The sequence below is a fragment of the Mus caroli genome, unplaced genomic scaffold, assembly GCF_978045245.1.
Source record: "Mus caroli unplaced genomic scaffold, Mus_caroli_1 scaffold_8, whole genome shotgun sequence".
Lineage (NCBI taxonomy): Eukaryota > Metazoa > Chordata > Mammalia > Rodentia > Muridae > Mus > Mus caroli.
Window position 1 is genome coordinate 1,657,979 of NW_028227263.1, and position 17,220 is coordinate 1,675,198.

The 17,220-nt window shown below is 52.0% G+C and overlaps 1 protein-coding gene across 2 annotated transcripts in view; it reads left to right on the forward strand.

Moving 5' to 3' along the window:
- The window catches only part of Osbpl5 (oxysterol binding protein like 5), a 54,941-nt gene extending 38,897 nt beyond the window's left edge, over positions 1-16,044 (forward strand). For both annotated transcript variants that reach the window (XM_085841134.1, XM_021166956.3), the window contains exons 9-22: positions 40-232; positions 1,422-1,606; positions 1,990-2,071; positions 3,475-3,573; positions 3,955-4,051; positions 5,393-5,491; positions 9,187-9,284; positions 9,670-9,759; positions 9,854-9,990; positions 10,415-10,600; positions 10,900-11,026; positions 11,819-11,945; positions 12,828-12,930; positions 14,844-16,044. In XM_085841134.1, the coding sequence (XP_085697260.1) occupies positions 40-232; positions 1,422-1,606; positions 1,990-2,071; positions 3,475-3,573; positions 3,955-4,051; positions 5,393-5,491; positions 9,187-9,284; positions 9,670-9,759; positions 9,854-9,990; positions 10,415-10,600; positions 10,900-11,026; positions 11,819-11,945; positions 12,828-12,930; positions 14,844-14,982 (1,762 nt within the window). In that variant the 3' untranslated portion in view covers positions 14,983-16,044. The remainder of the gene's footprint in view (positions 1-39; positions 233-1,421; positions 1,607-1,989; positions 2,072-3,474; positions 3,574-3,954; positions 4,052-5,392; positions 5,492-9,186; positions 9,285-9,669; positions 9,760-9,853; positions 9,991-10,414; positions 10,601-10,899; positions 11,027-11,818; positions 11,946-12,827; positions 12,931-14,843) is intronic.
- The last annotated feature ends 1,176 nt before the right edge of the window (positions 16,045-17,220 follow it).

Here is a 17,220-nt window from a genome sequence, read left to right on the forward strand (position 1 = left end):
GCCTGGAATTGGGAGCCCACTGGCATTTCTACTCTCCAGGCTGAATGGGTCTGCCTTGGAGAACGATGCGTTCTCAGACAAGTCAGAGCGAGAGAATGTGGAAGACTCGGATGCTGAGACCCAGGATCACAGCCGCAAGACCAACGAGAGTGGGAGCGACCTGCTGGACAGCCCTGGTGGGCCACGGAGGGGAACTACCTATGTGGAACAGGTCCAGGAGGAGCTGGGAGAGGTGAGAGCCCTGTTAACTCGGAGGGGAAACAGGACACAGCAAGGCTCTGAGTGATGCCTGCTCAACTCTCCCCTGCCTGCCTAGCATGAGATGCAAGAGTGATATGAGGGTCCAGCCCCAAACAAACAGCCTCTCTGGGCTGGAGTGGAGTGTGGCCAGAGTGGACAGGCAGCTCAAGAATGATCCCCACCCAGTCCTTTACATGCTGGGGACCTACATACACCTAGCATGACCCTGCCCCTGGGAGCTCCTCACCCCAGTCAGGCACCTCTGCTGTCATGTGAGTATTTTCATGTGCATGGTGAGTGTGGACTGTCTGATCACCAGCTTGTCACAGCTGGGAGGTGGTAAAACCTTGGGGAGGTGGGGCCCAGCAGGAGGAAGTTAGGTTGCAGGGGTTGTGGCCTCAGAGGGGTCTGATGGTCAGATATTTCCCTCTTTCATGTCCTGGCCATGAGCACTTGTGCTGCCAAGTGCTTCCTCCATGATGTACCGCCTCTCCAGAGGCCCAAAGCAGTGAGGCCCAACCATCCTGTGTAGCCCTGGTTGGCCTAAAACTTACTCTGTAGCCAAGGCTGGCCACAAACACCAGTCCTCCTTCACCAGCCTCCTTAGTGCTGAGATTGGCTCAAACCTTTCTTATTTTTAACTTGACTGCCTCAGGTATTTCTTATAGTAGCAGAAAACTGCCTAGCACACCCATAAACACAGAGGACTGGGGAAACCGGATTCCTGCAGCTAGAACTTCTAGACAAGAGGGTTATTTAACTCAGGGTTTTGGAGGCCAGACATACAGGATCAGGCAGCCCTGTGGATCTGGCCTCTGGTGAGGGTCTTGTGGATGTGCCATGTGGTGAATAGTACCATGGCAGTTGTGCATGTTAGAGGGAGAACCAGGATGCCAGAATAGAAAAGCTGGTCTTGTCCCCAGACCTGATGAGGAAGCTGCTCACTCCTAAACCCGGTGTGGGTGGGTGGTAGCACCCATTCCACCGAGAAACTCTCTCACTCCCAAGCTCAGGTTGGGGGCGGGTGACACCTGTTCAAAGTGGACATGCATCCAATGGCATCCAGTGGGCAAGGGTCAGATGTGCTGTCCTGGATCCCAGACCCTCAGCTCCCTTAGGCAGCCCAGAGCAGGGGCTTCACAGCCCAGCTCATGGGGCCTGGTCATATCCCTCTGCCGCAGCTGGACGAGACTTCCCAGGTGGAGACAGTGTCAGAGGAAAACAAGAGCCTGATGTGGGTGCTGCTGCGACAGCTGCGGCCAGGCATGGACCTGTCCCGTGTGGTGCTGCCGACCTTCGTGTTGGAGCCTCGGTCCTTCCTCGGCAAGCTCTCTGATTACTACTACCACGGAGACCTGCTCTCCAGGTGCACCTTCCAGCAGGAGGGGGTTCCACACCCCTATGGACTGCAGAGGCAGGGGATGGGGTGGAGCCAGGAAGAGGGAAATAAGGGTGTGAGCATCCAGGGTTCTTCCTAGAGGTGGGGGCACCAAACAGTGTGGAGTGTGCAGAGAGAGCCCTTCTGCACTGGTGTGGAGTTGGCCTCAGCACTATTCTCGATATGTGGTGAGCCCACTTGCCTACTTCTGCCCTACCTGGGAGGATGGAGCAGGGTGCCCAGGTCATCTGGGGTGAGGCTGCCTCTTTTAGCCAAGTAGATGGAGGTTGGGATGGTTGGGGAAAGAGGTGCGTGCTGAGGAAGGTAGCCAGGGACCCTAGCCTGAGTTAGAGCTCTCCACCCCATCACAGGGCAGCAGCAGAGGACAACCCCTACGGCCGCATGAAGCTTGTGCTCCGGTGGTACCTGTCTGGCTTCTATAAGAAGCCCAAGGTGAGAGGGGCCTGTGGGAAGGACAGGATCTCAGCCAAGGGGTTTGTGAGCCCACCATGAGTGGGACCAACTCTTCCACAGCATGGGAGAAAGCCAGCCATGTCCACCATGGCCCCAGATCCAGAGAGGTGGAGGGCAGCCCTCTGTACTTCCTGTCATACCCAGCCCAATGCTGGTCCCCATTAGAGTCCCCATTAACTTGAGTCTTGCTCAGTGTTTGAGGAAACAGCCTTAGGCTATGTGGCAAGCGCCACCACACACAACAGTGTTAGGAAAGGAGCATTTGACCCTAAGTTGCAAGGCACCTGTGGGATTTCTGAGGAACCCCCTTTTGAGAACTCGAAGCCCGGGACTCTGCTGGTAACAGAGTCTCCCTGGTTATGGGGTAACCTGCAGGCCCACCTGGAGCTGGGGTTCCGTAGTCCATAAACTTGGCAACCAAGATTCTAGCCAGACATGGCGGTGCACACCTGTAATCCCAGCACTAGGGAAGCACAAACAGGAAGATTTCCTGGGGTTCAAGGCTGGCCGGGGCTACATAAGTGAGAACCCATCTTAAAAGGGGAAGGTGGATTGGGAAGAGCTGAGTCGGTAGTTTAGTGCTTGCTGTGCAAGTATGAAGACCTGAATTTCATTCCAAAAACCTCACAAGGGCTAGGTATGACAGCAGATGTTTGTGATCCCAGTGCTGAGGAGGCAGAGACAGGAGGATACCTAGGACTCACTGACCGGCTTAGCCTGCTTAGCAACTTCTGGGCTAGTGAGAGTCCCTATCTCAAAGACAAGATGGAACAGTATTCAAGGTTGACTGCCAGCCTCCACAGGCATGCACACACATGCACACACGCGCACGGATGCACGCATACACACATGGTGTGTGTGTGGGGGAATGGTTGGGGACAACTCACACGTATAATGCTAGCACTCAGGAGGCAGAGGCAAGAAAGGTTGCAATGAGTTTGATTCCAGATCTGTGTCTCATTGTAGACAGGTGAGCCTGAGGCCCAGACAGAAGAAATCAACCTAGAGTCATACAGTAAGCTAAGCTAGACCTCCTGGAAGCCTGGTACCTCCCAAGCTTAGCTTTGACCCAGTTATGTATGGTCTGTGCCCCAGTCCAGGGATAGTCAGATCTAGCTGTGGTCTTGAGCACCCCCCCCAAGCTGAATAGAAGATAGGAATTTAGGAATTCTTGAGGCAGTACACACACACACACACACACACACACACACACACACGCACGCACGCACACACACAACTGTAAGCTACCAGCAAAAAGTAGTTTTCCCAAAGCAGAATAAGGGAGACAAAGCCTCTTCTAGAGGCAGGAACAACCATAACTGGGCCCACAGAAGCGACTCTCTCCTCTTGGTTCCTCCAGTGCATCTTTGTGCTCCCCACAGGGCATCAAGAAACCATATAATCCCATTCTGGGGGAGACTTTTCGCTGCCGCTGGCTGCACCCTCAGACCAACAGTCACACCTTCTACATAGCAGAACAGGCAAGACCCCACCGCCCAGCTTGCCTTCCAGCTCAGTATGTGCAGTGGGTGGTGGACAGGGGCTTGTGGGACTGAGAGTGGGGTTTTCAGTGGCCCGTACCTGCCATAGGACAGGCTTCACACCTGCTCACCATCCATGGGGATTCTCCCAGAAAGGAGGGCAGGCGTGATGGTGCTGCAGGATTTCCCGAAGGAGGGCGAGCAGCCTGACTGACTTCCCCGTGAGGGGCATCTTTGGATGACTCAGACCCCAGGATCCAGGCTCTGCCCTGGTACTTGTAGGAATGTGCCCCTCACCTCCCACTTGCCCGTGGAACCCAGATGTCCTTTCTGGGATTGTCACTTCTGGAGCCTTCTTTAGACCCATCTCTCTTCACACAGGTGTCTCACCATCCTCCTGTGTCTGCCTTCTATGTCAGCAACAGGAAAGATGGCTTCTGCATGAGCGGCAGCATCACAGCAAAGTCTAAGTTCTATGGTGAGGAGACTCCTGGGGATGAGGGCGGGATGGCTGGGCCTGGGCCTTGTGGAAGTGGGGTAGGTCTTCACTCCAAAGCAGTGAACCCCAGAACCCCACTGGTGGGACCGTGTATGTGGGTGGCCCTAACTCAGTTGAAAGCAGACACCTGGGGAAGCCAGGAAACAAAGGAGAAGCTTGTGGGGAAGCACTTGCTCCTACAGAGCTGCCCGACTTCATAGCTGTCAACCACATGTGGCTGCTTGTACTGATTAAAGGGGGGTTGGACTGCAGACCAGTGGGAAGTGTGCACCCAACGTGCAGAGGCTGTGTGTTCCATCCCTAATACTGCAAACGGATGATGGTGGATATATGACAGATAGACAGACAGAAGGTAGGTAGGTAGATGAATAAAGTGATAGATTAAAAAGTCAGAAAGTTGGTTGATAGATAGAAGGTAGGTAGATAGGTAGATAATAGATAGATAGATAGATAGATAGATAGATAGATAGATAGATAGACAGATAGATAGATAATATGTAGTTTGGTAGAAAACAGAGAGATAGATACTAGGTAGATAGATAATAGATAATAGGTAGATGGACAGAAAATAGAGAGATGGGTACTAGGCAGATAGAAGGTAGGTGTATAAATGGGAAATGGAAGGTGGAGAGTAGATAGACAGATGGACAGACAGACATGGGTGGGTAGATGGGTTATAGGTAGATAGATAGATAGAAGGTAGGTAGGTATATAGAAGTGAAATCAGAGTATGAACAGTGTCCCATTGCATGAGTTCCATCAAGTGCTTTGGTAGCCACACCTGGCTGGTGGCAAGCATTTGAGTATCCCAGACTGGAGCAGCCATGTTCTGCCCTGTGCTGCTCTAAGCTTGAAAATGGCAGTGCCCAGGAACCTCACCGACACACTTTCCCAGCAGGCCCCTGTTTGCCCTCATCTCTAGTGTGCAGGTGTGTGCTCAGGGCCTCTATGTGCCTGGCAGCAGCAGAGGGTAGCATGTGGCATCTGTGCCCAGGTTTCATTCACCCTTCCCACCTATGCTCTGGCCTCAGGCTGGCTCTAAAAGGTTCGTAGTGTCCTCCCTGAAACTCCGTGGTGTCGTGAGATAGACCACTAATGTGCTGCAAGTCAGACGACTTCTCAGGATGCATAACAGGTGCCAACTAGACAAGAGTTTTTATAATACCCAAGGCTCAGAGGTTGTGTGTCTCTCCCTCAGTGCCCCAGTTGAAGGTGCTTGGAACTCTGGGACATGTTCTAAGGACATTCAGACCTTGGGGTCCTGTAGCAGCCTGATGCTAAAGGTCTGTGCCCTAAACAGTCCCTACTCTGTCCTTTCAGGGAACTCATTGTCGGCGCTTCTGGACGGCAAGGCTAAGCTCACCTTTCTTAATCGCAAGGAGGAGTATACCCTCACCATGCCCTATGCCCACTGCCGAGGTGAGCAACTGAGCCGTTCCCCGTGCCCCCACCTTTTGCCCAGGCTAGCCCTCAGTTGTGGCATAGGGGGCTGAATTAGTTAATTCTCTGGTTACTGTAATTAACCTGTGTTGAAAACAAATAAAGAAGGAAGAAATTAGTTTATTTTGGATCATAGTTTGAGGGTACAGCCCACGGAGAGCAGGGGGCAGGTAGGTGACTCCAGTGGTCGTATTGGATCCACAGACTGGAAACAGAGATGTGAACTCTGGGGCTCAGTTCATTTCTCCTTTTTATTCAGCCATGGATGACAGGGAATGCCACCCATATCCAGGGTAGGTCTTCCTTCCTCTGTTAAACCTCCTTGGAAGCACTTGCATAGGTACACCCCAAGGTGTGTCTCCTAGGTGATTCTAAATTCAGGTGGAGCAGACCAACCAGAGCAGATGCTAAGCACTGTCTGCCTATTTGAAGATGTTCCAACCTCGTGGGTGACTTTTCAGAGCTGTGATTAACTCCAGGTGGATTGCCAGTTTCACCTCTTTGATTTTGCCTCTGGATCCTCTTGTATTAGTGATCAATCCCAGCTATTGAGGAGGCTGAGACAGGAGGATTGAAACTTCAGGGCCCGCCTGTGCTGCAGAGTGAGTTCAAGGCCACTTGGATAACTAAATAAGACAATGTCTTAAAATTTAAAGATAAGAAAGGAGCTGGGGCCATGGCTCAGTGGTAGAGCACTTGCCTATCTAGTATGTATGAACCCCAGCACCACACACCACCACCACTACCACCACCACCACCACACCAAACCAGTCACCTAGAAGTATAATGCCTGTGGACTCCTATCCACCCTCAGCCTCCAATCTCAGGCATCTTCCATGGCAAATCCAGATTAAGGCTTAGCTTTTAGCTGAAGTCCATTGTTTCCTCTAAATCCCACTTTTTGTGTATATTCTATAGGTTTTAAGGATAGTGACATAGAGTTACCACTGTAATGTCAAATGGAAGAGCTTCCCTGCCTTAAAAATCCCTCTGGTGGAGGCAGAGGCAGAGGCAGAGGCAGAGGCTGAGGCAGAGGCAGAGGCAGAGGCTGAGGCAGAGGCAGAGGCAGAGGCAGAGGCTGAGGCAGAGGCTGAGGCTGAGGCTGAGGCAGAGGCAGAGGCAGAGGCTGAGGCAGAGGCAGAGGCAGAGGCAGAGGCAGAGGCTGAGGCAGAGGCAGAGGCAGAGGCAGAGGCAGAGGCAGAGGCAGAGGCAGAGGCAGAGGCAGAGGCAGAGGCAGAGGCAGAGGCAGAGGCAGAGGCTGAGGCAGAGGCAGAGGCAGAGGCAGAGGCAGAGGCAGAGGCAGAGGCAGAGGCAGAGGCAGAGGCTGAGGCAGAGGCTGAGGCTGAGGCTGAGGCAGAGGCAGAGGCTGAGGCAGAGGCTGAGGCTGAGGCTAGTGTCCAACCCCCAGGACTAGAGAGAGAGAGGGGGGGAACAAACAAACAAACAAACAAAAAGAGTCTATCTTAAACCTGGTACAGTGTTTCATATCCTTTAATCTTGGCACTTGGGAGGCAGAGACAGGCAGGTCTCTGTGAGTTCAAGACCATAATGAATATAATAATTAAGATAATGAGACCATATCTTAATACATACATACATACATACATACATACATACATACATACATACATACATACATACATAAAACCTCACCTTTGACTGGGCATAGCTCTGACAACCCAAAGGATGACCTGGACAAGTGCAGCTTGATTTAGAGAGCAGAGATTGGCTTATGCCCCTGTCTCCACCCTGCCTGCCAAGTTCCTGTCTTGAGTGTCTCTAAGTCTGTGACAGAGCTGATGAGAGAGACAAGGGAATCAAAGCAGCTGGGCGATGCGCACTCCGAGAAACAAACATAGGAATGCGAGTCCAAGAAAGCACACGACTACATCCCTGATCTTAGCGGGATTCTGGCCATGTGTTTTGCAGCAGTCTGGCACTCAGCTTGCTGTGAGGCAGTTACTCTGGTAGGATCTGCAGAATTCTCCCCAGTACAGTTTTAAGTGTGGTTGCTTTATCTTCCCAGTCTGGGAGCCTCATGCCCTGTGTATGAATTACATAAATGTATCTCCACGGCCCACGGCAGTACCTTAAAAGATGCTCAGTAAAACTTATTTAGTAACCCATGCCTTTAATGACTCTATGGGATCTCTGTGAGTGTGAGGCTAGCCTGGTCTACAGAGTGAGTTTCAGGACAGCCAGGGCTGTATAGAGAAACTCTGTCTCAAGAAACAAAACAATTTTTTTTTTAAAAAAAAATGTTTTTGTTGCTGTTCAATGGATGATTCTGGGGTCTAAGGTCTAGAGACCAGAATATGTAAGTGTCATAGTCCCATAGAAGGAAGCACTCAGAGATTTAGAGGGCAGACAAAACCCAGGAGCCAACAATGGCTGTCTGTGATCCTAGATAAGATGTAATTTTGCTGGGACTCTCTGCCAGCTCTACAAAGCAGGATGTTTGGGTCCACACAGAAAGTATCCATTGAACCCCCCCCCCCCAAAGCCAGGGGTTGGTCCTTAGTGATTCCTTGACCATGGAAGGCATCCTGCAGCAATCTCTTATGACAAGAGACAGTTTCTAAGAGTCTCTGTGGTGTGGAAAGCTCTGGGGACAAACTGCTAGCTATCAGGACCTGCCAAGGTCTCAGATCCTTAGGTCTGCCTCTTCCTCCATCTCATCTCTTCAGCCCTCTCTCTGTCTTCTTCCTGGTCCTTTTCTTTATCATCTCGTTATCCTTTTTATCTGTTTGTTTGTTTGTTTGTTTGTTTGTTTGTTTTCTAAGTCAGGGTGTCATTGTGTAGCCCTGGCTATCTTGAAACTAACTCTGTAAAACACGCTGGTCTCAAACTTGCAGAGTTCTACCATTCTATGTTGCATGTACTTGCAATACCTACAGAGGCCAGAAGATGGCATCAGGCCATCAGATTCCCCTAGAATTGATCTTAGATGGATATGAGCTGTTACATGGGTGCTGAGACTCTATCTCCAGTCCTCTGGAAGAGCAGCCAGCTCTCCAGTTCAAAGGTTTAGTCCATTGTCATCATGGCAGGAAGCATGGCAATATGCAGGCAGATATGGTGTTGGAGAAATAGCTGAGAGTCCTACATCTGGATCTGCAGGCAAGAGTGATACTAGCCTGGCTTGGACATTTGAAACCCCAAGGCCAACCCCTAGTGGCACACTTCCTCCAACAAAGTTGCACCTATTCCAATAGGGCCACACTTCCTAATCTCTGTCAAATAGTACCACCCGAAATGAATTAGCATCCAAATATATGAGCCTACAGGGGCATTCCTATTCAAACCACAATTATGGAGGTGGTTTTCAAATTTAGATTATGTTTTCCATATGACCATAAGAGAACTGAGGAAAAAGGCAGTTTTCAGACACATTTGCACAGTCCTGTGGGAATATGGAGAGCAGACACATCTATTCTCTAGTTCTAGGGCTGGTGAAGATGTGGTTGGTCACTGTGGGATCAGGGCTCCTGAAGGAACTGACCCAATGAAGTGTGTAGCATCTCCAGGCCAGAGCAGAAGCCCCTTCCTGGGACACAGTACTGAGGAACAAGCAGGGTCCTTGCTCCATCTTAACAAACCCTTCACATACTTTTCCTTGCCTGCCCTGTGACGCAGGCTTTCAGGATTGAATCCCAACACCAGTTTTATTTCAGGGATCCTCTACGGCACCATGACCATGGAGCTGGGAGGCAAAGTGAACATCGAGTGTGAGAAGAACAACCTCCAAGCTGAACTGGACTTCAAGCTCAAGGTAATGTGTACAGCTTGTGGGAGGGAATGCATGGCGCTTAAGTGGGGATCCCCTTCCTTCTGCGTCAGGCAAAGTGCTCCAAACGAGAACAACTGGGGTAGATTGCTTTGCATCCCCATAGGACAGACAGGGCCCAGAGAAAGAAAGGTGTTGCCCACAGGCTACACAGCACAGCCTGCAAGTCTAAGTCCCCTTGTCCTAATGGAATGGTGGCAGACTCTATAGGTTTGGGTCCAGGTCGAGACAGTAGAGTGAGGGCATCTTTTTCTAGTAGTGAGCCTCGTCTAAGCCACAGTCATGAGAATGACCACTCTGTACCTCTGAGGATGTGCCTCTGGGTAGAGCCCCCTCCTCCTTATTCATTGGTTTCCATCTGCTCTTGTAGCCTTTCTTTGGAAGCAGCGCCAGCATCAACCAGATTTCCGGGAAGATCATGTCAGGAGAGGAAGTCCTGGCACGCCTCACTGGACACTGGGTAAGGCATCATCCCGTAGGGAGAGCCTAGTTGGGCCCTAGGGTGGTCACCAACTGGGCCAGCAGCTCTGATGCTGCTATGCCATCTGGGCCAGGACAGAGATGTATTTATCAAGGAAGAGAGCAGTGGAGGCACCGAGCTCTTCTGGACTCCGAGTGAGGAGGTCCGCAGGCAGCGGCTGAAGCGGCACACAGTGCTGTTGGAAGAGCAGAGTGAACTGGAGTCTGAGAGGTGAGGCCCTGTACCCAGGAGCCCTGGTGACCACAGACGGTGATGGCCAGGTGGAGGGTTGTCAGGGTCACGATGCTGGGAGCACATTCTAGGGTGTCATTGGCAAGGACAGCCCCAGAATAGATCCCTCATGCCAGATCACCTGCCCTGCTGGGGACAGCTGGTGGGAGAGGGCCCCATCACTGCCAACAATTAGATCCCTGCAGGTGGCAGGCAGGAGCCCAGCTTAGGAAAAATACAGCTCATACTGTAGAATAAAAACCTGGGAGACACAGGCTTCCTGTAAGATAGCCAGCCCCTTGTCACGGAAGGCAACCAAGCAGGGAACACTCTAAGCCTCCCTTCCAAACTAGAAGGAATTGATTCTGGGCTGCCAACAAGTAGAGCCGCCCTACTCTGAGCTCATTGGTCCTTTGACTTGCAGGCTGTGGCAGCATGTCACCAGGGCCATCCATGAGGGTGACCAGCACAAAGCCACACAGGAGAAGTCTGTGCTGGAAGAGGCACAGCGGCAGCGTGCCCGTGAGCACCAGCAGAGCCTCACTCCATGGAAGCCACAGTTGTTCTTACTGGACCCTCTCACTCAGGAATGGCGCTACCGATATGAGGAGTGAGTAGCAGGTGGCTTGGGGCCTGTGTGGTGGGGCGGGAGCTTGCAGACTGAGTCCACTGTGCCTGCCTTGGTTTGGAGAGACTGTAGAATCTTTCATCTTCTCTCCCTGCCTTCAGTAGTACCTTAGGGATGAGGCATAAGGAGAGATGGTCAGATAGACCCCGTAATCCTTCCTTGTAACCCCTGAATGGTGGTTATCCCCTGGGACACCATGAGAAGCTGGGTCTAGGCTAGGACAGAACCCTCTCCCGTAAGGGTCATCACCTCTACTGATGGTCACCATCTGGATCCTCTAGCCTCAGCCCCTGGGACCCGCTGAAGGACATTGCCCAATATGAGCAAGATGGGATTCTTCATACTCTACAGAGGGAGACTATGTCTGGCCAGACAACCTTTCTGGGGAGTCCTGACTCCAGGCACAAGGTCAGTACCCCTCACCAAGGCTCCAGCCCAGAATTGATCTCAACTGTGTGTGTGGGCACCCCTGAGGCCCTCATACCCTCCACCCTGCCACCTGGCCTTTGTCCCTCAGTGCCCATCTCTGTGATAGCTCAAACCCTACCTGGCAATGGGCCTTCACTGTCACCAGGCTCCTTCCTCATTCCTTTTTTCTTTCCAGTGGGGGACCTGAGATGTAAAATACTTGGTTCATGGGCACCCTGGGCCTCACAGTTCAAGATTCTATGCCAGCCTGTCACCTCCTGAAGTCACTTTGTCCCATTCTATAGCTAAATAAACCCAGGCTCAGGCTAGCCCAGGAAAGAGGAGGAAAAGCCAACATTCATCCCTGCATGGGGAAAGCAGGAGGGATGTCAAAGGGTTGGGGGAGCACAGGGAAATAGAGGGAGGGTGATGCCCGCACACAAGGTGGAACTATGAATTGCTCCACCAGGTTGGCCTAGCCACAGGCTCTGGGTTCCAGGTGTGAATAGCATGCTGGCCATGTGCCAGCCTGGTGGCAGAGCTGGCTGGCCCTCATGCCTCCAGAGGAGGTCAACGGTTTTATGTTCCTGATAGGAAACTGAGGCCACTGAGATGGAATGGCTTCAGTTCAGGGCAGGGGGAGGTTCAAACCTCCTGTGTCAAACTACAAAGCCTCAGTTCTGTCCTCCGCACACTGCCCTAATCTAGTGCATCCTGACATGAACGGAACACCATGTCCCCAAAGGGTCCATGGGAAAAGACACTAAGTATAGTAACTTCATCTCTTTACAGAGGCCTAGCTCTGATCGGAGGCTCCGAAAAGCCAGTGACCAGCCCTCTGGCCATAGCCAGGTCACTGAGAGCAGCGGCTCCACACCTGAGTCCTGCCCAGACCTCTCTGATGAGGACTTTGTTCCTGGTAAGTGGCTCCTAGAGTTTTATACATGCTGGTTAGTCCTGGCCCTGACTAGTGAACACCTTGGACCTTGACTAGCAGGGAGAACAGAACGAGAGAGCCGGTCCCTGCCTGCAGCCCCTCTGCAGGATAAGAAGGGCCAGGAAGTGCCTTTCAGAGATGAGCACACAGGGGCAGGAATTTTCATAGTACATCTTTGCGCATCTTACCCTGCTGTCTCCCTAAGAGATCTGCCTTCTCAGAGCCTGATGAGGGCTGTAGCCAGGAGTTGGGGAGGAGAAGAGACTGCTAGGTATGTTGCTCAGTGGTAGAATGCCTGTCTAGCACATAAGAAGGCCTGGGGTCAGTCCCAGTACAACATAATTCCAGCACAACATAAACCCAGCATGGTGGTACACACCTATCACCCAGTACTCCAGAGGTCACATGAGAGATGAAGAGTTAAGGTCATCTTCTGCAACATTAAGTTCAAGACCAGCCTCACATACTTGAAACCTACTCTCAAAAATGGGACTGGGAGGAAGTGGTCCAAGGCTAGGATCTCCCTGAGCTGCAAGGATAATGTGAGAGGTTGGTTGGGTTGTGTCCATTGTCCAGCCCCTGACCCTGACCCTGCCTCTGCCCTGGTGAGACTCTTGGCTCCTTTGCTCTTACTGAGCAATCTTGTCTCCCAACATTGTTTCCACATCTGCAGTGGATCATGTCTTGGTGACTCATCTCTAAGGCTTACAAGCTAGCTGAGCCTGCATCCCCTACTAACCTTTCCCTGTCTCTCTTGTGTATGTGCCTGGCTCCTGAGAGTGGTAAATCAGGAGCTGGGTCAGCCAGCACATCCTAGCTTACCCTGGTCTGTTTCTCCCTGCTTTCTCCACCCTGGACATTCAGGTGGTGAGAGCCCATGCCCTAGGTGCAGGCGAGAGGTACACCGGCTAAAGATGCTACAAGAGGCCGTGCTGTCCATTCAGGAAGCTCAGCAAGAGCTGCATAGGTAAGAACATGGGAGGTGGAGGGAGCTGCCAGCATAGGGCACCACAGCCCCCCATGAAAATGCTATTGAGCACAGGCAAGGAGCTTAGAAAAATGTACAGGGCCAAAGAGCTCCTCAGAGCCAGGGAAGCCTCCCATTGTGTGGAAGCATGTAGCAGCCCTCCCAGACACCTCAGGCTCCCTGTAGCTCACCAGCACCCTGCATAGAGGATCCTCAAAGCAAAGGGAGTGTCTGGAAACCACGCTACGTGACCTCAGTGGATTTCCTATCAGCACACGGTATCATGTGAGGGCATCATATACCAAACCACTTGCTTCTCTGTAAAATGGGTTCATAGCAGACAAGAGGATCGGGAGCCGAATGAAGAGGATGTGGGGACCAAGCTTTGTGCCCATCCTCCAGACACCCCCTGATTGGCCTTGCCTAGAGGATTGACTGGTAGAGACATGAAGCTGGAAGGAAGTGAATCAGATCTGGGACACCCAGGAGGGTGGAGACAGGAGTGGAATGTGGTTGTGTACCTCCTGGGTCACGTAGGCTCCAGGCAGGCAGAGGTTTAGATACCTGACTGTGCATTGGCTGAAGTCAACTGCTATAGGTTTGGATGTTGGGAAGTCTGTTGGCTAGAGACCCTTTGGTCTGTGCAGTGGCCTGAAGGGAGGCGGTTGAATGACAAGACCCTAGGGCCAGAAATGCTAGAGTCAGTGCCTGAGGCCAGAGATGGTACCATGGTCCCAGGAAAGGTCATGACTCTGCCAACCTTGCAGCCACCCATGCCAAGTGCAGGTTTTTCCTGCTTTCCCACGTCACAGTGTCTTCTAGAGGTCTAAAAATAGCCTCATTAACTCATGGGAGAGTGTGTGGAAAATCGACTTACAGTCAGAGGCAGAGGGTGTGGGAGATAATTGGACCATGACATCTTTCTGTGGGCTGTACTTGTCCTGTGCTTTGCCTGTAGTCGGCCATCAGTGAAGCTTTGAGTCTCAACACTTGCTGGCCCTATTTGCTTTCCTACTGCGGGTCACATACATATATATCAGCTAATGAGAGTGGGGATTCTAGGGTCTCTGGAGTTCTTCTAATGCCACAGTGGGGAGTCCCAGACCCAGAAGGCTGACCCAGGGCTAAGGAGGTATGAAGTGGGCTGTGCCTGCTGAGAGGTGCTAGCCCAGGTTTCTAGGAATCCTTAAGTCAATCCAGGTTGACTCCTCTAGTCAATGTCTCAACAATATAGTCACGTGTCTTTCAAGCTACTCCTTTTCCAAGCTGTGGGGTCAAAGAAAGGGAAACCTGGTAGCTCCCCCCCCCCCACAAAGGACTTCTGCACCCAGGAAACAGAGAGAACAGAGATTAGAGTCCAGGTCTGGTGGGCTTGTTCCAATGTCCCTGGTTGACACTCAGCGTAGGATGCCAGCAAGGCACTGAGTGTATCACACTCTAGAAGCTGCAAGTCTAAGATGGAAGTTTTAGGCCTGGCTCTTCTCAGTGACCCCATCCTTGGCTTGCAGACATGATCATCCTCTGTGTGTCTCTGTCTTGATCCCCTCGTCCTTAGGATCCCAGACTAGATTAAGGGCCCACCATAGTGAGCCTTTTAATGCGGCTACCTCTTCAGAGATCTTATCTCCAAATAGTCCAGTGGTCAGGACATCAACACAGGTTTGAGGAAATGGGCACTGTTCATCGTCACCCCAGGGCTGGCAGGAAGGATACTAGAGGCCTAGTCCCCAAGCCCAGATCCTCCTGTCCCACAGTTGACACACAGGAAGTGCAGGCCCGGGACTCCTCTCCCTAAGGAGCTCCCACCCACACTTGTAGCCATGTCCCCAGCTGACAGACATGCCATCTTGTCCCAGACTAGCGGGAGGGTGGTCATACTGGTGTTGACACAGCCTCTACCCCTTTCATTTCAGGCACCTTTCGGCCATGTTAAGCTCCACAGTGCGCGCTGGGCAGGCGCCAGCCCCCAGCCTCCTGCAGAATCCCCGCTCCTGGTTCCTGCTCTGCATCTTCCTGACGTGTCAGCTATTCATTAACTATATCCTCAAATAAGAGCCCTTGGAATCAGCAAGGTGACGCCTGCAGAACTCCCTCCTAGGCACCCAGCACTTTACACCGGCCTGCAGAGGCAGTGGGGCCCACAGGCATGGCCAGTGGGACAGAAGGGTCCTCACACAAGAGGATGACAGGTGGGGCCTGGGGCTATGAGGGTGCTGTGACTCCAGCTGTAGGACCCTCCAGGGAGCACTGGCCTCTCCTTCGGAGCCCTCCACCTAGTACCGGCCTTAACGCTAAAGCCAAATGCAGTTTCTGCCCTGCAGTGTGCCCCTGGTAATCTCAAGTTGCCACTCCCAAGCCAGCCCCCACTTGCTATACGGCATCCGATCTGGGGGTCAGGAGGGCCTGTGCAGGCTTTGGACAGCCACTTACCACAGCACAGGAGAGAGTGAGGTTGCCAGGAGCAGCAGGAAGGAAGACTCCAGGATTCCCCGGAGCTCTTTGGGTGGTAATGTTGACTTCTGGACAATCTGCCCACCTTGTGCTCACACAAGCATGGACAGACTGTAGCTACTCTGGTGAGGACCCTGGGACTTTTATCCTGTTGTTAAGCTGTTTCCACAGAAGCCTGTTCAGGTGGTTACTTCACCTACATCTGCCCTACAGCCAGAGGAGCCCACCTGTGCCACAGGAGTTCCCTGGCCAACTGCAGTGTGAGTTTGTAAGCAAGAGAAGTGCCCAAAGGCTGACCCCAAAGGCCAGGGAGGCCCAAGCTTGCCACTCTCCCTGACCAATACAGTCTTCCCATTCTGTTGACATTCTGACTACATAGAATTGCAATATCTGAGGCAGCTGTGTGCAGTGACCAGCCTCTGCATCCACCCCCTGATCCTATGTGGATGATGCTCTCCGAGTGCGTGCGTGTGTGTGTGTGCGTGTGTATGTATGTGAGCACCTACGTGTACTCACATTTGGAGCCTTAATACTTAGTTGGTGCCATCTCCACTGTATCTGATCCTTTCATTTTCCAAGTTTTGTATCCATTTGTCTCTCTCCTTCCCCAATCCTGGGGGTATGTCTGCTCCATGCCTTGAAATAAATGGAAATACATGTATTTCTCTTTGGGGGGAATCCTTGGGAACAAGAGGAACTTCTGGGGAGATGGAAACGCAGTGTAATATGGCTGTCTTAAGCTGGAGGTGCCAAGTGAGGGGTTCAGAAGGTGGGTGCAGGTTCACAGTGTTGAGTGAGAAGATAACCCACCTGGAGCCATTGGGAACTGGAGTCCCATCAGTCAGCCAGTGAGCAACTGTGGCATGGGAGGGATGTGGCCTGCCAGGGCATTCCAGGCAGCCTGCTTACTTGGCAGCCTGCTATAGCCAACACAGCCTTGCTGAAATGCTTAATGCTCTGTATTCTGACATAGCTCTGAGGCATCCAGAATATCCCTTGGCATTTGACAACACACCCCACACCACCTCAAAGGGAAGCTGTAGCGCCCCCCCTCAACAACACATAGAAGATAACAGAGACCAGAGGGAATGAAGGTTGCCAAACAACGCCCATGAGAGGGGACCCCAAGAATGCCTTCCTACCTCAGATGCCAGGAGAGGGTGAAGCAAAGAAGAGCCAAGTGGCTGTGCATCTACCCACCCCAGGAGTCCTCTGGAGGACCCTGCTCCTGGAGCATCCATGAAGCAGCCAGTCACCCTGGAGCATGGATGTCTGCAAGTAGCCATTTTCTACCTCAGACATCTCTGTTTCCAGTATAGACAGGAAGCTCTGAACTCCTCACCTTCTCTCCTGAACCCTGGCCCCATGCAGAACTAGGTCCTGTCCCTCACAATACCATCATACATCTGGACATTTGGAATGTCCTCATGAATTCTCTTTTTAACAGTTCCATGGTCCTTTGCAGACCTCTGTTACTTTCTTGCACACTAACCTAAGGGACGTGGCTATATCTCTCCTTGTTCATTGCACTGCAGAAACAGCAGAGAGGGAAAAACCCCCAGAATCCTCACATATTCCCAAGCAGCAAGCTGCCCAGAAGCAACCTGAAAGTATCCCAAGAAGAGGTATCACAAATACATATTACAATAGATAATACATCTATTCTAGGGGTGAGAAGATTCTCCTGGTATTGAATGAGTCCAACTCTTCCATTGTGGGCACCCTTCATCTCTGCAGGAAGACCATCAAGGGCCACTGGGCTCAGGAGAATGTCACCCAACTGCTTTGAACCATTAGGGGGTTCCTGGAACAGTATGACATCCCACCATCCCACCTTAA